Source organism: Labeo rohita, chromosome 9 (genome assembly GCF_022985175.1).
Source record: "Labeo rohita strain BAU-BD-2019 chromosome 9, IGBB_LRoh.1.0, whole genome shotgun sequence".
NCBI lineage: Eukaryota > Metazoa > Chordata > Actinopteri > Cypriniformes > Cyprinidae > Labeo > Labeo rohita.
Genome location: NC_066877.1, coordinates 29,681,443 through 29,709,228, shown reverse-complemented (window position 1 = coordinate 29,709,228; position 27,786 = coordinate 29,681,443). Strand labels below are relative to the sequence as shown.

At 29.5% G+C, this 27,786-nt stretch overlaps 2 protein-coding genes across 6 annotated transcripts in view; one reads left to right on the top strand and one right to left on the bottom strand.

The window, feature by feature from the left end:
- Positions 1-15,271, top strand: part of pde1a (phosphodiesterase 1A, calmodulin-dependent) — a 91,553-nt gene extending 76,282 nt beyond the window's left edge. For all 3 annotated transcript variants that reach the window (XM_051120136.1, XM_051120135.1, XM_051120137.1), the window contains 7 exons: positions 3,423-3,548; positions 3,665-3,766; positions 5,200-5,320; positions 7,183-7,264; positions 9,785-9,899; positions 9,985-10,172; positions 13,375-15,271. In XM_051120136.1, coding sequence (XP_050976093.1) covers positions 3,423-3,548; positions 3,665-3,766; positions 5,200-5,320; positions 7,183-7,264; positions 9,785-9,899; positions 9,985-10,172; positions 13,375-13,643 — 1,003 coding nt within the window. In that variant the 3' untranslated portion in view covers positions 13,644-15,271. The remainder of the gene's footprint in view (positions 1-3,422; positions 3,549-3,664; positions 3,767-5,199; positions 5,321-7,182; positions 7,265-9,784; positions 9,900-9,984; positions 10,173-13,374) is intronic.
- Positions 15,272-15,672: 401 nt separating this feature from the next.
- The window catches only part of ppp1r1c (protein phosphatase 1, regulatory (inhibitor) subunit 1C), a 33,405-nt gene continuing 21,291 nt past the window's right edge, over positions 15,673-27,786 (bottom strand). For 2 of the 3 annotated variants that reach the window (XM_051120138.1, XM_051120139.1), the window contains exons 6-7: positions 23,814-24,017; positions 20,167-22,680 (exon numbers count right to left, since the gene is read on the bottom strand). In XM_051120138.1, coding sequence (XP_050976095.1) covers positions 22,613-22,680; positions 23,814-24,017 — 272 coding nt within the window. In that variant the 3' untranslated portion in view covers positions 20,167-22,612. The other variant, XM_051120140.1, reaches the window with a different exon arrangement.

The following is a 27,786-nucleotide window of genomic DNA, read 5'->3' as shown; positions in this document are numbered from 1 at the left end:
TATATATATACACACACACACACACACACACACACACAAAACTTTAAATTAAATTACAGTTTTTTCCACTTGATGAATAGGTGACAGTGAATGGGTGCCGTCAGAAAGAGAGTCTAAATATTTAAAACACCTTAATGGTGGATGTATTTCTTACAAAGCTTTTCACTTCACAAGATGTTAAATTTTATTATCAGTTGTATGGACTTGCATTCTGACGGCACCCATTCACTGCAGAGGATCCATTGATGAACAAGTGATGTAATGCTAAATTTATCCAAATCTGTTCAGATGAGGAAACAAACTCATCTACATTTTGGATTAATGCAGTTTAGTCATCTACAGCAATTTCTATGAAAATGTAGCCATAAGCAAGCTAATATTTAGTAAATTAAATGCTTGTTTGTTCGTGTAAATGAAATCATATGTTGATTATATATTTCACTGTTAAATTTTATATATATAAAATTTTATATTTATATATTTTTTCTATTTTTCTTAATTAAAAACACACACGCACACACCATGAAGTTTTATTTGTATTTTTTAATAGTAGAAATATATATCCATTTTTTAAAAAAAAATATTAATCAAACTTATGGAAAAGTAACTGTAAAAACTTGGTACAATTTGTTTATATATATATATATATATATATATATATGTGTGTGTGTGTGTGTGTGTGTGTATATATATGTGTATATATATGTATATATATATATACACACACACACACAAATTGTATTCATTAAAATTTCAGTAAAATATTTCTACTATTTATACAAATAAAACTTCATGGCATGTATTACTATTTGTATTTATTATTAATACTTTTAATCGCATTTGATGCTGCCTTAGAATTTGGCCATGAAGTTGTCTTAGAAGCATAATGATACTACCTACCATTTGGAACAGTGTTTGCATCTGGAGTGTTTCTATGATGCATTAAAATGCTGCCTACGTAGGCAGCTTGCTATAGGTTTTGGAATGGAGCCTAGTGTGAAAGCCAAAGAGAGTGTGTCTGTGTGTGTAGTAGGGAGAGATAATTCACTGGTCACATTCTGACATAGTTTATCTTCCTTCTGTTGGGCTATTGCGGAGCTGAAATCATGTTTTCAATTAATCTTCAGTGGCAGAATCTACGTCAGAATCTCCACTCATGTTGTTGTTGCTCTGTGTTGGTTCACGTCAGGCAGGACATCTTATTCGCATTAATACATGCCAAAGGATCCTTGAGATCCTTTTTACAGTAACAGGCCTCATTTTGCATGACAGCCCATGGCAGACGTCATTATTCTGAGAAGTACATCACGGCATTCATTTTTACAGCAGACAGAAAACCGATGACAAGGACGGTACTGCGGTATACAGTGATTTTCATCAGTGAATTGTTGGAGACGAGACTTGTGTGATGGGAAAAATGGAGCCATTACTCTTGATATCTCTGATTGCCGCTGATGTTCCACCTCAGATTGTAGTTCTTCTCAAATTTACTCCTCAAGAGAATGAAAAGTAAATCTCCCGAGTAATATCTCACTGAACAAAATTGGTTTTCTTTGAAATGCATTTGTGTGGAACAGGCTAAAAGGTGAAGAGTGACTAGCAGGAATTTTCAGTATAGTCTTCAAGGTTTTGGTTCAGAAAAAGCCCTGTTTTTAATCAATTTTTTTTGGCTCAAAGTTGCTTGTTTGGTTTTACTGTAGTCAGTATCAGTAAAGTCATTTCTATTTCAAATAAATTCCTTTTTTTCATTTTCTATTTATGAAACAAATATATTAGTCACCACAACTGTTTTCAACATTGGTAATAATAAGAAATTCTTCTTGAGCACCAAACCAGCATATTAAAATTATTTCTGACACTAAAGACTGAATAGCTGAAAAAAGAAATGCTGAAATAAAAGCAGGAATAAATAATAATTTTAAATATAATTCAAATAAAAACATTTATTTTAAATTGTAAAAATATTTAATAATATTACAGTTTTTAAATTAAATAAATGCATACTCTTTCAAAACATTCAAAAATTTTATCTGATAATTGTAAGAAATAAATTTGCAACTGCGAGCTATAAAGTCAGAATTGACTGACAGATTGAGTTTATATCTCGCAGTTGAAACGTTTCTCACAACTGTGAGTTAAATCTCATGATTCTGACTTTAGAACACAATTGCAAGTTATAAACTCAGAATTGTGAGTTATAATAATTGTCAATTCTGAAAAAAAAAGTCAGAACTGTGAGATATAAACTTGCAATTGCAAGAAAAAAAGTCATAATTGCGAGAGACAAGTTTATATCTCACGATTCACACTTTATATCTCGCAATTGTGAGTATATCTCACAATTCTAAGATAAAAAGTGAGAATTGCAAATCTGTATCACACAATTTTGAGATAAAAATAGAATTGCAAGTTTGTATCAATTATGAGATAAAAAGTCAGAACTGCAGTTTTGTAAGTTTTGAGATAAAAAGTCAGAAGTGCAAGTTTGTATCACATTTTTTAAAATAAAAAGTCAGAATTGCAAGTTTGCATCACACAATTTTGAGATAAGTTAGAATTGCAAGTTTGTATCAATTATGAGATAAAAAGTCAGAATTGCAAGTTTGTAAGTTTTGAGATAAAAAGTCAGAAGTGCAAGTTTGTATCACATTTTTAAAATAAAAAGTCAGAATTGCAAGTCTGTATCAAACAGTTCTGGGAAAAAAAGTCAGAATTGCAAGATGTAAATTTGCAATTGCAAGAAAAAGTCAGAATTGTGAGCTGCAATTACATTTTACATTTTTCTTCAGTGGGAAAAACGGGCTTCCATACTGCTCTTTTTCATACCAAAAAAAAAAAAAGTTGTATTCCTATATTTAAACTCATGCCATAAAATATGCCATTGACATTAATTGATAAAGCCCCAATTGTTTTCATAACCGAAGGTATGAATATGTACGATTTTGAATATGTACAAGTGCAACTGAGATCACAAATCTCAAGTTAAAGCTCTTTTAGATCTGTCAAGCTGAGTTTGACATCAATGATGCCAAAGTATTTCTCGTGCGTCACATGATGGGTTACAACATGACAAATTTGAACAACTGAGGGCAAGAATTTCAGGCAAAATGACTTTGAAATTTCCGTCATTTCTTCACACAAAACTTCACAAGACTTGAAAGGTACAGTATGAGTCATATGATCTACTTTTATGTTGGTTTTTTTGTCCTTTTTGAAGCTTGACAGCTCCTGGTAACAATAAGCTTTTATAAAAAACGTCTTTTGTGTTCCAAGAAAAAAAGAAAGAAGTCATACAGGCTCAAAATGACATAAAGGTGACTAAATGATGATGAAATTTTTATTTTCTGGGTGTACTAACCTTCACTAACCTTAAAGGTACTACAAAGTCATTTTTTGACTCCTCTTTCTTTGGTCCTGCACAGATCAGAAGTGGCCATCCTGTACAACGATCGCTCGGTTCTAGAAAACCACCACGTGAGTGCAGCCTACAGACTCATGCAAGAAGATGAAATGAACATCCTGGTCAACCTCTCGAAGGATGACTGGAGGTACGCTGGGGTTTGTCACTCATCTCTAGCTTTATGTCCTCGGACGTCCCGTTCCTGTTCCGGGAAATTGCATGTGCTTTGAGTTGTAAAGAGCTGCTGTGTTGTGTTTCCCACAGGGAGCTGCGTACGCTGGTGATCGAGATGGTCATGAGCACAGATATGTCCTGCCATTTCCAGCAGATCAAGACGATGAGGAACGCGCTGCAGCAGCCGGAGGGGTGAGTGACGCTCCTGCTGTTCTTTCTGAACGTGTGAGAAAAATGAGGGCGTTAATGAATGAGTAATTTGAGTAATTTATTTTAAGACTCTGCATGTCTTAAATTTCACTTGACGTTTTCATTTGTCTTTTTTTTGGTTATGTTTTCTTGTGTATGCTTTTTATATATTTTGTTTAGATTACTTTTTTCCAACACAACAACTCAGAAGTTTAAAAAATCTGTTTATTTTATTTTATTTTATTTTATTTTATTTTATTTTATTTTATTTTATTTTATTTTATTTTATTTTATTTTATTTTATTTTATTTTATTTTATTTTATTTTATTTTATGTCTGCTTGTCTAATCTTTACCTAGGCCTACTTTTGTCTAATGTATTTTCATTGTGTGCATTTACCTGTTTTTTTTGTTGTTGTTTTTTTTTTTTAAAGAAGTCTCTTAAGCTCACCAAAGTTGCATTTATTTGCTCAAAAATAGAGTAAAAACTGTAATATTGTGAAATAATATTATAATTTAAACTTATATATAATATCATTTTAACGGTTTTCTGTTAATCTGTTTTAAAATGTATTTTATTCCTGTAAAAACTACCTTTAGAAAGAAATATTTTGATTCAACATTGCATAAATAGTAATAAATGGGTATTATGTTTTTTAATGAATATTGAAATATGAAGTTATTTTTCGAATTTGAACAGAAATAGTCAAGACAGACCAACTGATATAGATTTTTATCTTTGTAAAATGAATAATACATTGATTTGATCTCCCTGTATTTTCGTAGTATTTTCTTTTTGTATGCTTATTATATATTTTGTTTAGATGTTTTTATTTTTATTTATTTATTTATTTTTTTCCAGAACAAAACAGCAACAAAAACGTTTATTTTATTTTATTTTTATTTTTATTTTTATTTTTATTTATTTATTTATTTTTTGGATTTGGTACCAATTAAACATTTCCTATTATTATCAATGTTAAAAACAGTTGTGATAAACTAAATAAATTTTTGTAGTTAAAGTACCTTAAATATAATATAAGTTTAAACTTCTATAAGATGTTGACTATATCTATATATTGTAATTATTATAAATATTGTTAGTAGTATTTATTTTTTTAATTTTTTCCTTTAGTGTAGTCTTTTTTTCCAAACTGACTAAATATGCTATAATAAAAATGATGTAGGTGGTATTTCTGCCAAAAATATATTGTAGTTGTTACTACAGCTGCAAATTGCAAATTTGAAACAGAGACAGACAGAGGCTGATGGTGCCATTTAGACAATCCTCTTGTGTCCTTTGTTTGTGAATATGTGTGTGTGTAATTTATGGATTCATAATTTGTTTACATGCACTCCAGTGGATTTTACTGCTAGTATTTGTGATGAAGTGTTTGCATGTGACTGATGAAGCTCTGATGAATGTGTGTCTATTAGAATAGACAAGGCTAAAGCGCTGTCCCTGATGCTGCACGCTGCGGATATCAGCCATCCCGCTAAGGGCTGGAAACTGCACTACCGCTGGACGCAAGCCCTCATGGAGGAGTTCTTCAGACAGGTACACACTTCATAATATTTGTCCCCCATAACACAAACAGAGCTCCATGAGATACACACATACTAGATACAAACATTATCAGGCAAAACTGGAGTCCATCAAAGAGCAGTCTTATTTTAGCATCAGATACTATTATAGGTTTTATATATGTATGTATATATATATATATATATATATATATAAAACCTATAATTAATTACATCTATACATTTTTATTTAAGTTTTAGTTAATTTAGTACATGACGTTAAACTCAATGAAAGTGAGAAATGAGTAGCTTGGGCAACTAGCTAAAAATGACCAAACTTCATTTTATTTTCAATAACAAAAATATTTTAATTAATTTAGATTTAGTTTTTTAATAACCATATCTAAGAGGTTATGCATATAATAATCAAAGAAAACAGTTGTGCATTGTATTGTGTGTGTGTGTGTGTGTGTGTAGAATAGAAATAGAATAGAATAGAATAGAATTGAGAGAGGGAGAGAACCTGGAATCAAATAAAATGAAATTGTGATAACCATGCAAAGTTGCAGCTGAACTTAACCAGGATCTGTTTGTATTCTGAGTTTGTTTTTATTAAGCACAATAGAATAGAATAGAATAGAATAGAATAGAATAGAATAGAATAGAATAGAATAACAAATAACATAAATAAATACAATTTTAAAAATATGATAATCATGCCAAGATGAAACAGAACTTTAGAATAGATTAGAATAGAACAGAATAGAACAGAATAGAATAGAATAGAATAGAATTGAGAGAGTGAGGGAACCTGGCATCAAATAACAAATAAAATAAATCCTTGCTGAAATAAAGGTATTAATTAAAAAATAAAATTCAAATTTATTAAATTAATATTTAAAAAAAGTGACAAACCATGCAAAGTTGCAACTGAACTTAATCAGGATTCGTTTGTATTCTGAGTTTGTTTTTATTAATCACAGTAGAATAGAATAGAATAGAATAGAATAGAATAGAATAGAAGAATAGAATTGAGAGAGTGAGGGAACCTGGGATCAAACAAATAAAATAAATCCTTGCTGAAATAAAGGTATTAATTAAAAATAAAATTCAGTTTTATTAAATTCATATTTTAAAAAAAGTGACAAACCATGCAAAGTTGCAACTGAACTTAATCAGGATTCATTTGTATTATGAGTTTGTTTTTATTAATCACAGTAGAATAGAGTAGAGTGGAATAGAATAGAATAGAATAGAATAGAATAGAATAGAATAGAATAGAATAGAGTGAGGGAACCTGGGATCAAATAACAAATAAAAAAAATAAAAAAATAAAATAAAATAGTGTGATAACCATGCAAAGTTGCAAATTAACTTAATCCCTTTGTATTCTGAGTTAGTTTTTATTAATAACAATAGAATAGAATAGAATAGAATAGAATAGAATAGAATACAATAGAGAATTTAGAGCGTGAGGGAACCTGGGATCAAATAACAAATTAAAAAAAAAAAATCCTTGCTGAATAGATGTATTAAGAATAAAATAAAATTAAATTAAATTAAATTATTAAATTAAATTAAATTAAATTAAATTAAATTAAATTAAATTAAATTAAATTAAATTATTAAATTAAATTAAATTAAATTAAATTAAAAAATGAAAACGTGAAAACCATGCAAAGTTGCAGCTGAACTTAATCAGGATCCGTTTGTATTCTGAGTTTGTTTTGGAAGTTGCACTAAGAATCCCGTTGGCTCAGAAGTCACGGGTACATGATGTCTCTGTCTGCTCTGCTTCTCAAGCACAAAGAGGGAAGAGGAAAGTTTTATTAGACTATTCACATGGCTTTGAATCAGTGCGAGTGAGTAATTCTTTCTGATTGTTTTACTCTGCAGGGTGACAAGGAAGCAGAACTAGGGCTGCCGTTCTCTCCGCTGTGTGACCGGAAAGCTACCATGATTGCCCAGTCTCAGATAGGTACGGTAGAGCTAACACACACACACACACACACACACACACACACACACACACATACACACATACTTACATAAACACGCGAGCATTGAGAGCCACTGAGGCCATGTTTGGAACAGCATACTCACATATTACTTCTGCTATCACTGTGTAATATTTGTGTGTGCTTGCTTTGCAAAGTTTATGCATGGAATAGACAGATGATCTGCTACAATTGGCAAAAGCAGAACAGTGCGTTCAATACTGTATTGCACAATGCTGTACGCTCAGCCTGACCTTCCATTTTCAAGGCTGATAAATAAACATTGTTATTTTGAGTCATTGTTTAATTGGACCAGCAAATATTTGGTGTTAATGTTAACACTAAAACACAAGCCTAACACCTTCAAATGCTGTTTTAACAAAAATAGGGCTGTCAAGAGATTACAAATTTTAATCTAATCAATTAGATCATGCTGATTAATTAATCAGATTGATCCAAATTAATTTCACATCAGTTTTAGCTGAGAAATCACCTCATACAAAAATTGTTTTAGTTGAGTAAAGCATTGAATAGACATGACAAAAACTAGCTTTGGAAAGAAATCTGTAGATGCAACATTGCATAAATTGTATTGAATAGGTATTATTTTTTTTAAATGAATGACCCCCTAACATAGATTTGTATCTTTTATATTTATTTTGTATTTATTTGTTTGTGTATGTGTTATCTTGTGTATCATTTATATATATATTATATATATATATATATATATATATATATATAATTATATATATAATTATTATTATTATTTTTAAATATATTTAATTTAGATTTTTTAGAATAACAGTAAAAAACAATTAAAGTAAAAAAAAGAAAAAAAAAAAGAATTAATTAATTAATGTATTTATATGCCAAAACTACCTTTAGAGAGAAATATTTTGATTCAACATTGCATAAATTGTAATACTTGGGCATTATTTTATTTTTTTTAAATAAATGTTAAAATATAAAATGATTTATTTATTTATTTATTTATTTATTTGTGAGTGCTTTTTCTTGAGTATGATTTTTAGAATTGTCTTTTATTTGAAAATATATTTCATGTTGATTTTTCAGAAAAACAATGAAAACAAAGTTTAAAAAGTGATTAATTCATGTATTTAGTTTTTTTTAAACTACCTCTAGAAAGAAATGTTTTGATTCAACATTGCATAAATTGTAGTGGGTAGTTTTTTAAAAAATAAAAATTTAAATATGAAATGATTTTTGAATTTGAACCGTAATAGTCACGATAGACCCATTATTATTATTATTATTATTATTATTATTATTATTATTATTATTATTATTATTATTGTTTGTTATTTAGTGTGTGTTTTCTTGTGTATGATTTTTATATAGTTTTTATTTGGAAATATATATACAATTTTTTTCAGAATAACAATAAAAAAACAACAGTTAAAGTTAAGTAATTAAAATTAATTAATTAATTAATTAATATTTTTATTTACAAAAATTGCCTTTAGAATTAAATATTTAGAAACAATAATATTAAAATATGAAATGTTTTTTTGGAATTAGAACAGTAATTGTCAAGACAGAAATGTTTTTTTTTTCTCGTTTGAACAGTAATAGTCAAGATGGATCCACTAATATAGAGTTTTATCTTTGTAAAATTAATAATATGTTTTTCATCTCCCTGTATTAATGTGTTTATTTTTATTTATTTATTTTGTGTGTGTGTGTTTTCTTGCGTATGATTTTTATATTTGTTTTTATTTGGAAATATATTTAATTTGTATTTTTTTAATAACAATAAAAAACTACAACAATTAAAGTTAAAATATATATATATATATATATATATATATATATATATATATTATTGTATTTATATTTATTTATTTATTTTTATTTATATTTAATTATTTATTTATTGCATAATGATAACTGGTTGCCATTCATAAATATGTTATTGTATGTTTAAACATTTTATAATACAATAAAAATATGAGAGAATAATATGTGTATACTTTTAAATATATACACACACACATATATATATATATATATTCAGTTTTATTTTAATTTGGATATATATTACATTTTGGCTTTTTAGAAGAACAATAAAATAAAAAGTTAAAAATGCTAAATAACTTTTTTGCAGCATGGTAACTTTATGCTACTCATGAACAGCCATGTATTATACGTGCATATTTGTGGACAGTATACATAATACGTTGCATAATACATTACAGTATAAGAGAATAGTATCAGAGTTACTACACTGTTGTAAACATCATGCAGACCTGCCTTTATTGCCATCATGCTCAGCTCTTTACTGCCATCAAGAGGCTGCTGAGGCAATTACATGCTGTCTTGTAATATTTAATGGAGCTCATAATATAAATGTGTTTTGATTTAATGACACAATAACTGCACGCGTCTTGATTGGATCAAAAGCCATTATTGCTAATGAGTTTCTAGCTGGTTAAATAAATGTCAGGCTTCTAAACAAATACCATTTTTTTCCTTGAAAGGTTTCATCGATTTCATCGTTGAGCCCACATTCTCTGTTCTGGTCGACACCACAGAGAAGATCATTAGTCCTCTCATAGAGGAAGCTGTAAAATCCGGAGGTGTCCGCAGGTCAAGGTGAGGTGACGGTCATGCGTTCATCATAGTAAAAGTGTTTGATTTGGGGATGGTAATGTGAGCGTAATCTGCTGTTGTGGTGCAGTTTGACGGGTCGGGGCTCGGCCGCGGTGGTGGAGTCCGTACAGAGACACAGCGGTCGGGGTTCGAATGATGAGCAGGGAGGCACGACAGATTACTCACTGGGCGGCATCGACCTGAAACGAGTCCGACACCTGCTCTCGGAAATCATCCAGAACAACAAGGAGCGCTGGAAAGAGCTGTCTGTTCAAGGTCTGCACACATCTGTTTCTGTTTCCATCCGCTATTCACTAAACACATTTTATTTGTCTGCAAAACTCATTTCAAGTATGTGCCGTAAGCCTTTAGATTAAACATTTTTAAGATCATTAAAAACATACATTTAGTCAAGTGACTCCAAATGTTTGCTTGTTAAAGTAACAGAAGAAAAAAACATATAGTGGTACTATATCTACATGTAGTAGATTGTCAAAATAATAAATTATTAATTCACACAATGTTTTGTAAACCACAAAATAACCACAAAATGACAAAATAACCACCTCACTTTGTTAAAATATGTTTATATATAAATATTAATATTTAAAATAAAATAAAATTTTAAATATTATCAAAATAAAATGTTAACGTATAAATACTTTTTTTTAATTTTGTTAAATAAATGTTGTTATAAAAATCTAGATATGTATTATATTAATATTTAATATTGTATAAATTTATGTATTCTATTCTATTGTATTTTGTATTAAAATACACCTTGTTTTATGACTGTGATAAAATCACTTACACCTAGTTTTCAAAAATATAACTGGTTACCATTTACATTTTAAAACCTTTATTAGCTTATGTGCCAATTATGTATTTTTAATTTAATTTCATAATTTTAAAATATATTAATGTATAAATATTTTAATATAGTTAAAATTAAAACTATAAAATATAGTTGAAGTGTAAATAATGTTTTAATTTTTGTTAAATTAAATAAACGTTGTTATCAAATATCAAAAAATGTATTGTTTTATGACCAGACATGGATGTTATGCATGTTGACATGAGACTATTTTATTTTATTTTATTATTAAATATTAAAATACACCTTGTTTTATGACTGATAAAATCACTTATAGCTAGTTAACAAAAATATAAGAGTTCACAAATTAAATTTTTAGCCCTTTATGTGGCAATTATGTTTTAAATTAAATTTTATTTAAAAAAAATATATGCATATATAAATATTAATATTTAAAATAATTAAAACAACATTAAAATAGTAAAAATTAAATAACATTTAAAATAGTAATAAAATAAAATGTTAAAGTATAAATATATATATATATATATATTTCTTATTTTATTAAATTAAATAAATGTTATTATTAAATATCAACGTATTGTTTTATGACTGGACTCAGACGTTATGCATGTTGACATGAGACTTATGTGATAAAATCACATGTGTTTATAAGTAACATTTAAAAATGTTTGTATATATATTTTTATATATTTTATATTTATATTATATATGTATTTATAAAATATATATTGATATTTTAATATTGTATATTCATATTTAATATTGTATTGTATAAAATTATATATTCTATTTTATTTTATTATTAAATATTTAAATACACCTTATTTTATCACTATCATAAAATCACTTGTACATAGTTTTCAAAAAAGATAAGTTCACCATTCAAATTTTAAACACTTCATTAGCTTATGTGCCAGTTATTTGTTTTATTTAAATTTATTTACAATATATATATTAATATATAAATATAATATTTAAATTATAATACAATTTTAAATATTAATAAAATATGTTAAAGTATAAATATTTTTATTACATTAAATAATTATTAAATATCAAAATATGTATTACGACAGAATATGCATGTTGAGATGACACTAATGTGATATCCCTGTTTTTAAGATTGTATAATATTAAATATTAAAATACACCTTGTTTTATACCTAGTTTTCAAAAATATAAAATTTTAATACAAATTTTAAACCCTTTATTAGCTGATGTGCCAATTATATTTTCTTTTATTTGACAATATATATTAAAATATACATGTTATTTAAAATAAAATAAAATGTAACATATTAATAAAATATAATATGTATATGTATGTTTTTAATTAATTAAATTACATAAATGTTATTATTAAATATCAAAATATGTGGTTGTTTTATGACAGGACTTATGCATGTTGACATGAGACTAATGTGATAAAATCACATTTTTATATTTAAATAATGTTTATAAAAATATTTGCACTTATATTTACATTTTTTAAATATAAATCCAAATTAAGTTCTTTGCAATGCATATTACTAATCAAAAATTAAGTTTTGATATATTTACAGTAGGAAATCTACAAAATATCTTCATGGAACATGATCTTTACTTAATTTCCTAATGATTTTTGGCATAAAAGAAAAACCTATAATTTTGACCCATACAATGTATTTTTGGCCATTGCTACAAATTTACCGCAGCGACTTAAGACTGGTTTTGTGGTCCAGGGTCACATATATGTATTTATATTTTGGTTAAGATTGTATAAAATTATGCATTCTATTTTATTTAGGGCTGTCAAAACAAAATAAATTAAAAAATAAAAGCTTGAGTTTGCCTAATTAATGTGTGTGTACTGTGTGTAAGTATTTTGTATATATAAATATACACAAATTAAATGTACATATATAAGAGAAAATGTTATGTACAAATATTTTTATTTATATATAATATAAATTATATAAAAATTATAATAAATACATATACTTGTAAATATTTCTTAAAAATATACATGAATGTATTTAATGTATATAATAATTACACACAGTACACATATATATTAGTCAAACTCAAACTTTTATTTTGTATGCGATTAATTATTTGACAGCCCTAATTTTATTTATTATTAAATTAAATTAAAATACATAGTTTTATCACTTACACCTAGTTTTCAAAATTATAAGACTTCACCTGACTTCATATTTTCCACAAGACTTCTTTTTTTTTTTTTTCCACAAGACTTCATATTTTAGTGCCAATTGTTTTTTTTATTTTATTTTAATAAAGGCACTGTAAAAGTCGAATAATATTATGAAAAAAAAAAAGTTTTTTTTTTTTTTTTTTTTTTTTTTTTTGTAATTAGCATTATGCCACAAATTCTTAAACTTAACTTCCATTGATTTCCTTCTAAATATAACTCTTCCACATACACGACCCTTTCGAAATTTCCTGTTCATTTCGGTGTTATTTGCCGCCACTTTGTCATTATTTGTGAAATTTACCAGCAATTTCTGAATGAAAAATGTTTCTACACCAATTTTTTTTTTTTTTTTTTCAGTGCACAGTGACCCATCATTTGTATTTAGTGAGCTATACATAGTGTAACATATTGTCCGATAGCTGATCTCACTTCCTGTCTCTTCCCAGAGCTGGCCAACAAACAACACGAGAGAATGTCCGACCTGGAAGAGGAGCCCATAAGGAACACACAAGTCACACTGTCCCGCAGCAGTCCGGCCAGAGGGAGTCACGACTCGGAGTCGAAGTCCCTGAACGAACTGAACAATACGGACTCGACCCACTCTTCCCAGGACTCTCTGGACCAGAGTTCCCAGTCCCCGACGGAGGGACCGGGCGACGGCTCCCCAGAGGAACACAGCTCAGAAACTCTGCCTTGGAACGGCAAAAGCGCCTGACGTCACACCTGAATGTTTTTAATCAGAACCAGGATGATGTACATAGCATTGTCCTCATTGTATCGTAACGCTATTATACTCTCGGGCTCGGAGGGCTCATTGTGCAGACGGACGCACCGAATGTCCACGGAGAGACGGTAGTGTGCAGTGTTGTCATGGCGACTATGTTATTGCTGGAGACGGACCTCTATCATCCCCTTGAGGAGGATTTAGCGAGTGTCCCTGAAACGCAACGCTACCTATTTGCTTCCCGGGCTTTATTCCTGTTGGTTCAATTAGGTTTTTCTTTTCTCTCTCTCTTTTTTTTTTTTTTTTTTTTTTGTTTGTTTGTAGACTGTTTATCGTTATTTATTAAAGATTACGCAGCTACACTTTGCACCACAGTTAGTTTCAGTATTTTATTCTCGATACGGTCATGCTTACCGGCTCTTTGCGGCACATTAGGTCAGAGCGGCTGGAATATTTTACTTCATTCTGGCATGATGTCTCTGTGGACTTATGAATGTTATTCCCTCCAATTTCCAGAACAATCCATAAAGAGCAGTTTTTTATTGTAGCATGACACGTATAGTATGCGCAGCTGTAAAATTTTAGTAGAACATGCCGCCTATTAAATCATGAGCCAGTTTTTTAACAGTAGAGGTATATGTCCTCAAGGGGGCGTTGTTTTATTTTAACAAACCACACTCTCCAAATGAACAAAACTGTGTCCCTTTAAATCCATTCAGTATTATAGTACATAGCAGTGTCTAAATAAATGTTACTCACCTTGGCTGTGTTCGGATTGGAATTCTAGCTTACTACACACTATGCAGTATGTACTGTTCAAAGTAGTAAAATGGAATTATGTAAGAATTTATTTTGAAAAATGTAACAATGTAACAATTTAAATTTAATGGAACATTTATATGCTCTATTTGTGACCATGAACCACAAAACCAATCATAAGGGTCCATTTTTTTAAATTGAGATTTATGTCATATGAAAGCTGAATAAATAAGCTTTCCATTGATGTATGGTTTGTTAATTATAGAACAATAATTGGTTGAGATACAACTATTTGAAAATCTGGAATCCGATGGTGCAAAAAAAAAAAAAAACTAAAATCAAAAATATTGAGAAAATCGCCTTTAAGGTTGTCCAAATGAAGTTCTTAGCAATGCATATTACTAATCAATAATTAAATTTTGATATATTTATGGTAAGAAATTTACAAAATATCTTCATGGAACATGATTGTTACTTAATATCCTAATGATTTTTGGCATAAAAGAAAAATCAATAATTTTGACCCATACAATGTATTATTGGCTATTACTATAAATATACACATGCTACTTAAGACTGGTTTTGTGGTCCAGGGTCACATTTTGTGTTAAAAAGTCCAATCTTAGAAATAAAATCTTACAAAAAGTAGATCATTTGGGTATTTCATCCATAGAGAAACTGTAATAGTATGCTTTTCTGAACACAGCCATTGTGCATTACACTGTTCTTCAGAGTCTCAGAACTTTCATGAGGTACTAAACATATGCTACCAAATCACTGTATCATGTTTTATAACTTTATGTGAAAATACTGATCCATTTTTTTTGCATTATATATGACATAAACTGCCAAAAACAAGATGTTTGTCATTTGTATCTCTTTTAAGGTCTGATGTAACACCCACTGTCTTCACCTTCACACGCATTTTGAAAGCACATTGGAGCTCAGGGTCTATTAAATTGTAGAAAGGAAGTTTATTTAAAGTTTATTAAACAGAAAAGCATCAAAAACAGGATACTGCATCTTATTTTCTGTCAGGGATGAAAAAAACACCTGTGGAATATGTTGAAATAATTACTCAATGGCATTCAGATGTAATTTCACTAAAGAATTGTTTTATATGGTTGAATCTCATGACAAAAAATGGCCTTAAGAATTAAACATTTGATTTTTTGGACTAATATCATTTTCATTACAATTAAGCACACACAAAAGAAGGCTTAGAAATAAAAACTTAAAAACGTACAAATGTGTTGTACAGTTTCACTTTTTTTTTTTTGCTTTAATAACAATTGTAGAGATGAGTCTTCATTGTAAGGAAAATTATATGCAAATAAAATAAAATAAAAATATATATGATAGTTTGGGGAAAATGTACCTTTCATTACCAGTCGAAAGTTTTTGAACAGTACCATTTTTAATGTTTTTTAAGAGGTCTCTTCTGCTCACCAAGCCTGCATTTATTTGTACTGCAAAACATAACATTTTAAATATTTTTACTATTTAAAATAACTGTTTTCTATTTGAATATATATATATATATTTTTTTAAAATTAATATATATATAATTTTTAATGCAATTTATTCCTGTGATTTCAAAGCTGAATTTTTGGCATCATTACTCGAGTCACAAAATCCTTCTAATATTCTCATTTGCTGCCTAAAAATATTTATTATTATTAAATGTAAAAAAATATATATATATATTTCAGAATTTATTTATTTTATTTATTTTTTGCAACATTATAAATGTTGTATGTCCTTAAGAAAAAAAAAAGCTTTTTATTTCAGATAAATGCTGATGTTTGGATCTTTCTATTCATCAAACAATCCTGAAAAAAAATTTACTCAACTGTATTAAATATTCATAATAATAATAATAATAACAATAAAAATGTTTCTTAAACAGCAAACCAGCATATTGGAATGATTTCTGAAAGATCATGTGACTGGAGTAATGATGCCAAAAATTCAGCTTTTAAATCACAGGAATAAATTGCATTTTAAAACGTATTCAAATAGAAAACAGCCATTTTAAATAGTAAAAATATTTCAAAATGTTACCATTTTGGCTGTGCTTTGGATCAAATAAATGCAGGCTTGGTGAGCAGAAGAGACTTCTTTAAAAACATTAAAAAAAAATACTGGTACATTTCTTAATAGTTTTTTGTGAGATTTACCTATAATTGTTTAGACTTTATTTTTAAATATGCTACTAAAGTAAACTGAGACAGATGTACATTTTGTAATTCATAAAATACATTTTTGGAAATGCTTGTTTAACAACTTTAATGATTTAATGTTACAGAAAAATATTAGCAGGATGCTATTAAAGAGCGCTTATCTGTTCAAAAGCATTTACACACAAAAAAATGCAGTTTCATTTCATAAAAATGCAAATTACTATAACATGTTGATACAGGCTGATTATTTTTTGGGAAAACAAAAAATGTTGTGTCCCAGAAGATCTAAAACATTCTAATAATGTTAGCATGTACAGTATCAAGCTTTAACTACATGTATAATGCCCACGTTTCAGACACTCCTGTCAAAGAGCCGGTGGGCTGTACAACAGCCGTGTGGGACTTCAGAGTCACGTCTGCATACAAAACAGCCATATACCTACAAAAATATTGCTTCTGTCAGAGAAAGTTTCATCAAAGCCTCAAGCTCTTTCCACATGAGGTGATTGAAAATAACGTGGCAGAATGTGATTGGCTTCGCAATCCTCCCCATGTATTGCTAAATCATCTGCGGAGCGTGAGTTTTCTTATGCATTCATTTCACAACTCATGATGAAATTCTACATGAAAGTTAATATTATGAAATCACAATACCAGAGAATGTAAAGTGGGGATAAAAGAAATTGAGATCACTACTAAAAAAGCCTATATTTTGCATATGTATGTATCAGAGGTTGCGTTAGACTTCAACATTGTCCGTCATTTTGACAGGGTCGTAAAAATTCCGTCATAATCTATTATAACCCGTCATTGTAATTTTCGTATTTTAATTATAATGACACATTTAATTGCTTTTATTTTTGTTCACATTTTTATTTTTAATCATGAACCTACAGGACGATATACACTAGGCTTATGACAGCGATTTTAATAAATTCTCATTTTTATGAACCAATATCTATTCGTAAATCCCAATCGATCTTTTGGTCTATGCTAAGCTTTGTGTTAAATTTTAATATGAAACAAAGTGTCAGATTTCAAATTCTGTCCATTTCATTAGGAAATTCAAACAATAAATACCGCTTTGGCGCCTTTTAATGTGGCGTAATAGACCGTTGTACCTTCTGTGTGTATGTGCCTGTGTGTAATCAAAAACATAGCAAAACATTCGTGACAGTTTCGTTTTTGTTCTGGATCCTGTGCTCTGCTGACACACTGGAGTGCACTCGCCTGGACAGGGGTTGGGAATTACAGTTACAATTTACCATAGGTCACCCTCAGTGTAATCTGTCAAAGTGACCGATGGCCTTCAGATTTTTCCGTCATTGATAAAAAAAGTTCTGTCGATGATGCACAATTTTCGGTTAACGCAACCTCTGGTATGTATTATATATATACACACACACACATACATACACACACACATATATATATATATATATATATATATACACATATATCTATGTATCTATATATATATATATATATATATATATATATGCTTCATAAATTAAAGTTTGCAGTCTCAACATTTGGATCTCTTAGTATTTTGGAGTGAAATTGCATAAATGTATAAAAAAAAGACTTAAAAATGAAAATTACTCAAACTATTTTACTGCTTGGAAAAAAACGGTTAAACTAAAAAAAACAGTTCTCAAACAATATTATAAATGATGTCACTTGTACATGTAATTCAATCAGTGTTACTCTGTCTGACTGTCCTTCTGTTCTCCACTGCTCTCCTCTTCCTCCTGAAAAAGTGAAGAAGGGTCTGTCTGGTTTTTCAGCATCTTTACCCCTGTGAAAAGAGGAGATTTGGTAAACAGTCAACTTTCACCTTTCTATAATTGGTGCAACTCTTAAACCATCCTGTTCACACAAAAGCTTACTGTATGAACACGAAACCTTATTAAAGGATTAGCTCACTTCCAGAATAAAAATTTCCTGAGAATTGTCATCCAAGATGTTCATGTCTTTCTTCGGTTGAAAGGAAATGAAGGATTTTGAGGAAAACATTTCAGGATTTTTCTCCACATAGTGGACTTCAATGATGGCTAACAAGTTGAAGGGCCAAATTGCAGTTTCTGCAAAACTTTTGGCCATTTTCCATTTTCTAACACACTCACATATATATATATATATATATATATATATATATATACTTTTTAACCACAAATGCTCATCTTGCACTAGCTCTGTGATGCGTGTCTTCATACATTACATAATCACCTTGGAAAAGTCACGGGTTGTTGGTTAATTCTTTGTCTGTGTACTTTAGTTAAAATTGATAGGGTAGGATGAAATTCATCTCATTTTCTGCTCTAACTTCAAAATCATTTAACGTTGTTATACTTTATTTGTAAAGGGCATTTGACTTTCTGTACGTTTGCTCTGTAAACACTAGGGATGGGTGTATCCATCCTGAAGTATCGGTATATCGATACTGATGCAGGTATCGAAAGTATTGATACTCAAATAAAAAATATTGATACTAAGGTGTGTTTTATTTACTAGTGTTTTTATTTAACAAAATAAATTTAATGTGTACAATATGCATTAAATTGAAAAATAACCTATGTTAGCAAATAATTGTGTAGGATAGGACTACTAGGACTATGTTGCAAGACCAATTAATCACAGACAGCATTCACTCACTTCTAACAGTGCATTCAAACATTGTAGGGCTGCGTTTCCCAAAAGTATCTTTAGAAAGCGTTGATGCTTTTGGCAACAGCAGCCCAGAACAATGCTTATCAGAGGACAGAAAAAAAACATGTATGAGTTATTTTATAATAAACAAATGGAAATACATAGCCTACATAGTTTGTGCAATTACATTAATTTAAATTGAACGATTATATTGATCAAGTTCTATTCTGTAATGTTAATATAACTTATACACTGTCAGAATAAAAAGTTTGCACTTTATGTGTGCAACAGCCTGTCACTGGCAGTCCCTTATGAAAATGAACCATTATTTTAGTAAACCGACTGTAATTTAACTATAATATTTCTAACCTAATAAGTTGCAATTAAGGTGTACTGAATGTTAAAATGCATTTTAAATATAAAGTTAAGTGGGTATCATTACCCATTTTACTCTTAGTAATATAATAATTTAAACTGCATAATTAAAAAATTTGTCCTGTCAAATTGAGCTTTGGCAAAGGAATAAATTACATTTTAAAATATATTAAAACAGAAAACAGTTGTCTTTTGCTCTAGCATCTTCAGGTCAAAAGTTCACAAACGTTCTTATGCATATGAGTGGATATTAACAGAACGAAAGACTGACGTGAACCAATGGACCAACAAACAATACATCAATATAATATGGAAATCATAGTGAAAGCTTGTCCTACGTGTCATGTTTCTCATGGCAATATTATGCGCTTATTATCTGGTCCTACCAGGGACGAAGGGTGGCTGGTGCTGGTACGGTGTGTCTTTGCGACGTGGTGACAGATCTCCGGGTTCCTCTGACAGTGTGTCCAGGTGTTTTTGAGAGAGTCTCGGAGGATGATGACTCTCTCGTTCCTCTTGCTGGCTATCGCTGTGCTCCCTACCTGCAGGACGAACACAGCGTGAGTCCTAGCATGCACCTGTCCCAGTGTGACCTGACTTACCCATCTAGTTCCAGTTGAATAGACAAAGTTAGTTTGCGATGATTGCGATTATGGATGGAAAAGAGACCGTTTAGGAGGTTACAATAAGCTCTTTTTTTTATAAAGCATGGTATTTTTGAGCAAACACACCTGCAGCATTAATCACTTTTCACAAGTTTAATTTTTTATCTTGACATAAAAGCTTGTTGACCGACTTTGTCTATTTTATTAATGTGCAAGTGCATTACAAAGTTATTGCTTATATCTTCTTTAACGGGGAAAGCCCAGCATTTCCAGATTCCTAATGACATATTTTCAAATCAGCAATAAAATCTGACAACAAGCATTACATTTTAAATAGCCCTGTTTTAAAGTTAAAAACAAGCGATGCCTTTATTAAAATGCTGCCTGAAAATCAGGACGCCATATTGAATAAGGTGATTTTTTTTCTTCTGTTTCCACAGAGAAAATAATCTGGTTTGGTGCTGCTAGTTTGCACAGAAATGACATACTTCACATTTAAGCCTCATTACATATCTTATGGCATAAATAAGGCATAGTGTGCTGCAGAGATGACATTTTTTATGGGTCTAAACCTGAAAATAGGTTCACATTTTTACTTGGCTAAAATAAGGTATTTAATTCTAAATAAAGTTTAATTCTACAACATAAAACACATCAGTAATACCTACTTGTGATTTTTTTTGTCTTGAAAATGCTGGTTGCAAACAAGTGAATAATCAGAACTACTGAGGTTGTCAGGGATATAAAATGAAATTATTTTTTTGTAAAATAAAGATTGGGGTTGGTGTCGTTTATAGTCTACATTTAGATTTTTACTACTGGCCTTTTCTTTTAAGCTTCAAAAAGTTTTGTTCATTTGTGAAAACTATCATGATGAACAAATCATGTAAGAATAATAAACTTTAGTTGTTCACAGAACTGCAATAATACAAAATCCAGAGGAAAAATCCTATAGGGTTTTTGTTGAAGGAACCAGAGTGATGCTAACTTAAAAATATACCTGCAAAACTATTTCATCACTGCAGCGCTCTATTCCATTTTCATTTACTTATCTAAGACCGAGACATTTTTATGGAAGCTTGTTTCCACAACTGAATAAAAAAATGTAAAAAGATAATTGCGACTTTTTTTTTTACAATTCTGACATTTTTTCGGACAAACTGAGTTTATGTCTCACATAAAAAAAGTCTGCATTCCGAGTTTGTATCACGCAATTCTTTTTTCTGAGAATTTCGTGATACAATTTTGCAATTGTGAAATATAAACTTGCAACTGCAAGTTATTAAGTCAGAATTGTGAGGTATAAACTCGGAATTCTGACTTTTTTTCTCCGTATTGCGTGATTTGAACTCGCAATTGCGAAATTCTAAGAAATAAAGACAATTCTGAGAAAAAAAAGTCAGAATTGTGAGATATAAACTTTTTTTTTTTTTTTTTTTTTTTGAATTGTGTGATTTGAACTTACAATTGCGAAATGCTGAGAAATAAAGTCACAATTCTGAGATATAAAGTCAGAATTACGTGACTTAAACTCGCAATTGCAAAATTCTGAGAAATAAAGTCAGAATTGTGGGGTATAAACTTGGAATTCAGACTTTTTTTTCCACAGAATTGCATGATTTAAACTCGCAATTGTGACATTTGGAGAAATAAAGTCACAAATCTGACTCTATAACTCGCAGTTGCGAGTTTATACCTCACAATTCTGAGAAAAAGTCAGAGTCGTGAGAAAAAAAGTCAGAATTGTGAGATATAAACTCGCAAATGTGAGAAAAAGTCAGAATTCCAAGTTTGTGTTGCGCAGTTCTGAGGAAAAAATTCAGAATTGTGAGATAAAAAGTCACAATACCATTTTTTTTTATTCAGTGGTGGAAACAGGCTTCCATACATTTTGGAAGTATTAGATGAAAAACCAAAATGACAGTAACATTAGATAAACATCACTTACTCAAAATTATTTACATCATTCCTTGTTTTTTTTTTTATTTCAAGCTCCAAAAAAGTTTATTTCATTGTCTCTACTTCACAAGTAAATCCATACCCATAAAGAAATTATTACAACTAATCTGAAAGTGCCAAAAATATGCTGCCCGTATTTCTGATGCCACAGATATACATATTGGAAATATTTCAAATGCCATTTTATCAAATAGAAAAACAAACAGGACAAATCATTTCAGTACAGATTTCAGAGTGAAGAACAAGCATTACATTTCACACAAATAAAACTGATTAAAGGAAGTCATCACCGGTAGTGAACTTAGAAAGAGGTGAGAAAGTACAATGCGTGTATTTAGAGAAAGCATATCTTCTTATTCAGAGTCCAAAGAGTGGAGGGGACAGTAAATGTTTAGGAAGGGTCTACGGTGTGCCGGGTACATTATTACGGCTATCGAGAGACAGATGAAGGACTGCTCAAGTTTTTCTGCTCACTCCCTGAGGTTTCTGCTGTTTCTCCTGTATATGAATATACAAAACAATGGTAGTAATAATATCAAAAATAATAATAGAAAAAAAAGAAGATTAAAAGAAAAAAAGTGGAGGAGAGACAGAGACAAAAAAGTCTTGTCAGTCAAGTGCAGCAGATCTTCCAACCAAGCAAACAGCTTTTCTTTCATACTACATAATCGTGCACAAAGATATTGTCTATGAAGGATAAAAGCACTCAGAATAAATAATTAAATCAATAAATAATGAAACAGAAATTACATATACCAATTTACTCTGTATTATAAAAATAAACAATTAAATCAATTGTATGTACACATTTTGCAATGATAAAATTAATCAATAAATGTATTTAATTTAATTTGTAATATTTTATTTTATATGTATTTTATATACATATATACACATTTTCATAATATCACTTAAACCAATACATTATATATATATATATATATATATATATATATATATATATATATATATGTATGTATTTAATAACATAATGGGCGATTTCCTATTTTAATTTAGTTTAACTTGATGTACTAAAATAACTTTAAACAAAAATTAATAATAAAACAAAATAATAACAATAATAATAATAATAATAATAACAATAATAATAAAGCAAATTAATTTTTTAAAAATCATGAAACCAATATTGACAAAATAAAAAACAAAAACTACTCAAAAACTACTTAAAAACTACTTGCAAAAACACACAACAAAATTGCTACTGATTCAAAAATAAACTGATTAAAAATATCAATATATCTCAATGATACTAAAGTAACACTGGATTCAATATATGATTATAAATAATAACAGGCTTGAAACATGAATTACAGACCCAGAGTAAATTTTTTTTTTATATTAAAATATTTTCAAAAGTATTATTTAAATGCAATAGTTTCATTAAGGTTTTCATTGAATAATAAATAATAGCTTACTTAATTGATTTCATTATTTAATTTAGAGTACATTGGTCCTTCATAATTCTCTGCACAGCTTTCTTTATCTATTTTAACCTGATTTTAATATATCTGTTATAAGTGAGAGATTGTTACGTGTACTTTCCGTGCTACCTGTGTATTGTTCAAAGCAATGATATAATCACTGCTTCCCAGTTTTTGATCTGGACTTACCCCCAGCCCCACTGCTGCCTGGCTGCACCTCAGTACTGACATAAGACTCATTGCCATTGGGCTCTGAGCTGCTGTGATTGGCCCACTGAGCTTCGTTGGCAAAATGCTGTGCTGTGATTGGACTGGGCGTGTCTGGGCTGTCAGAGAGCCCCGCCTCCTGCTGCTCCTGCCTCTGAAAGTGCTGCTCCACCACCAGCTGCAGCTCTGCACTCAACACAGGACACACAGCACAGCGCCACACAGTGGACACAGGCTATCAGCACAGGCGCGCAGTGTGTGGAACAGTGAGAGACCTCTGAACCCCATCCAAATGTATGACATCAATCAAAGAACACTCAACGATCGGCTATGAAATGGAAAATGAATGACTTGCGAGATGTATGCATGCTATGTATCACAAACCAAAAACTTATAACAAAAAGACAAGTATTTAGGCTTAGGGCTTAGGGCCGGACAACATAGCAAAAAAATGTCTTTTTTAAATCAAAGACTTCTGTCAACGTTTTTGGGTGAGGACAAAAACAAATTGTTGAATCACTTTTGAATTGTTTGACTTTTGAGTTTTGAATTGACTGATTAAAAATGAACTTAATTTGTAATATTTGATAAATCAATATAGCAAAAACAAACAAACAAAAAAGCAAACAACAACAATAGAGAATTTTACTAATATTGCTAACATTTTATAATATTACTAACTTAAAATAAAATAAGTAAAATTAGTCTTTTTTATATTAAAAACTAATTATTAATAACTAACTAACTAACTTAATTTAATAACTAATTATTAAATTATTTAGTTCTAAAAGCTGAACTTAATTTTTTCATAATTGATAAATCTGAATTTAATTTGTAATATTTTATATTTGGCTTAGGGCTGGCCAATATTGCAAAAAAAAAAAAAAAACTACATAAAATTGAACTAATAACTAATATTATTATTATAATTATTATTTTATAATATTACTAAATAAAATAAAAATTAAAAATAAAATAAAATTGGTTTTTTTATATTAAAAAAAAACTTCTGTCAACATTTCTGGGTGATAGCAGAAACAAAACATTAAATTATTGAGTTATTGAGGAAAAACTGAACTTAATTTGTAATATTTGATAAATCTGAATTTAATTTGTAATATTTTATATTAGGGCTGGGCAATAAAGCAAAAACATTTTTTATATATTACAATATATATAAATTTACCTACATAGATTTTCAGTAATAGTTATAATATTTTATAATATTACCAACATTAAAAAAAAAATAAATGGAAAAAAAAAAAAATTAAAAACACTTCTGTCAAAATTTCTGGCTGATGACAGAAACAAATTGTTAAATCACTGACTTTTAAATCGATTGATTAAAACTGACCTCATCAAACCTGCCACCTCAAATGCTGTTTTGTGCATATTAGCAAGCCACAAGACTTGAAGATTGTAAGAGACTGTGAAATTAGTCTAATGAGTCTAAAGAGGTAACTTAATGGCCAAAAAAAGGTATTAAAATAATCCCGATATTCTTAATGTTGCTTCATATTATATCGTCAGCAAAATCACTTCAAATATGAAAAATAAAATCATGAGTACACAATATATCACCAGCCCAAGTTAGGCTGACATCACTTTTGATCAACAGCACCATATTTCTTGGTGATGTATCAAAGTAGAGAGCTAATGCACTGTAAGCTGATAGCTCTCTCATGAAGCAGGTCTGAAAGCATCTTAAGAGCTTTCAGAAGGTTTCATCTGCAGACCTCCAAATGTATTTTTCTGATCATGATGATGCCCAGTACTTCCAGCACTCATTTACATAACAAACTCATCTAAAACGACTTGCAGTAATTACTGATGCGTTAAAAATGGTTGTTTAAAAGAGAATTCATCGTAATTTAAATAACTTTGTATCAAATAAAGATACAAAGCAATAAAAAATAAATCAGGGAATCCTGAATAATAAACTACTGTGAACAAAACAGAAGTGTGATCTCCAGATAGACTACAGAGCGCAACAGATTAGCTTACTTCCAGAATAAACATTTCCTGATAATTTACTCATTCCCACGTCATCCAAGATGTTCATGTCTTTCTTTCTTCAGTCAAAAAGAATTAAGGTTTTTGAGGGTAACATTTTAGGATTTTTCTCCATATAGTGGACTTCAGTGGTGGCCAATGGGTTGAAGGTCTAAACTGCAGTTTCACTGCAGCTTCAAAGAGCTCTATGCGATCCCACCCGAAAATCTGTAATTTTCTAAAAAAAATAAATAAGTAAATAAAAATTTATATACATTTATCCACAAATGCAAATTGTGTAATCACATTGGAAAGATCACGCCCGGTTAGTGCTTAGTCTATGTACTCCAGTTCAAAAAGGTAGTGTAGGGTGAAAAACTCAACTTCAAAATGATCCAACGTTGTTTTACCTTTGGTCGTTTGACTTTCTTTGCACATTTGCTTCATAAAGATTGGGTTGGTACTTTCGCCTATGTCACACGTGACCTTTCCAACTTTAAGTCTTCTTACTAGTGCAAGACGAGCTTTTGTGGTTAAAAAAATATACAAATATTTTTTTTTTTTTATTTAGAAAATGACCAATCCATTTGCTAGACAAGACCCTTATTCCATGGCTGGGATCGTGTAGAGCCCTTTGAAGCTGCACTGAAATGGGAATTTGGACCTTTAACCTGTTGGCCACCACTGAAATCCATTATATGGAGAAAAATCCTGACATGTTTTCCTCAAACACCTTCATTTCTTTTTGACTGTGGAAAGAAAGACATGAACTGTACAAAGTACACTACCAGTCAAAAGTTTTTGAACAGTAAGATTTTTTACTGCTCACCAAGCCTGCATTTATTTACAGCAAAAACTGTAAAATTTAGAAATATTTTTACTATTTAAAATAACAGTTTTCTATATGAATATATTTTAAAACGTGATTTATTTCTGTGATCAAATATAAATTTTCAGCATTATTACTCCAGTCTTCAGTGTCACATGATCCTTCAGAAATCAATCTAATATGCTGATTGCTGTTTTTTTTTATTATTATCAATATTTAAAACAGTTGAGTACTTTTTTCATGATTCTTTGATGAATAAAAAGATCCAAAGATCAGCATTTATCTGAAATAAAAAGCTTTTGTAACATTATACACTGTACCATTCAAAAGCTTGGAGTCAGAGGAAGAAATGATAGAAATTAATACTTTTATTTAGCAAGGATGCTTTAAATTGATCAAAAATGATGATAAAGACATTTATAATGTTAATTTCTATTTCAGACAAGTTCAGATGCTGTTCTTCTGAACTTTCTATTCATCAAAAAAACCTGAATATTTTCTACTCAGCTGTTTTCAACATAATAATAATTATAATAATAAATGTTTTGAGCATCAAATCAGAATATTAGAATGATTTCTGAAGGATCATGTGACTGGAATAATGATGCTAAAAATTCAGCTTTGAAATCACAGTAATAAATTACATTTTAAATATATTAAAATAGAAAACAGTTATTTTAAATAGTAAAAATATTTCAAAATTTAACTTTTTGGATCAAATAACTTTAAAAAAACATTAAAAACTTTTTACTAGTAGTGTATATAATATTCTGATTGAGCTCAGAGCTGGTTGCTTTAATTCATCACTTAACTGAAGAGTATTCTGAAATCCTAATTAAGAAAATGAATGTGAAAAATGCTTCCGCAATTAAGACCACTAAAAAGTGGATGCTCAATGTACTGCTACATATGCTCAGCAGTTTTACCCTGGAATGAGTTCAGCTCACCACTTTGTCACTATCTAAAGCAATCTTCTCAAAACTTTTAACAGTCTTTTCACAGACAAGAGACCCCTACTTACACAAATGAGGTTCTGACACCATTGAACCATGACTAGCCCACACCAGCACAGCACGTTAGCTTGGCATCACTGCAAATCAGATTGCTTTAGCTGTTTCTGCCCTGCACCGACCA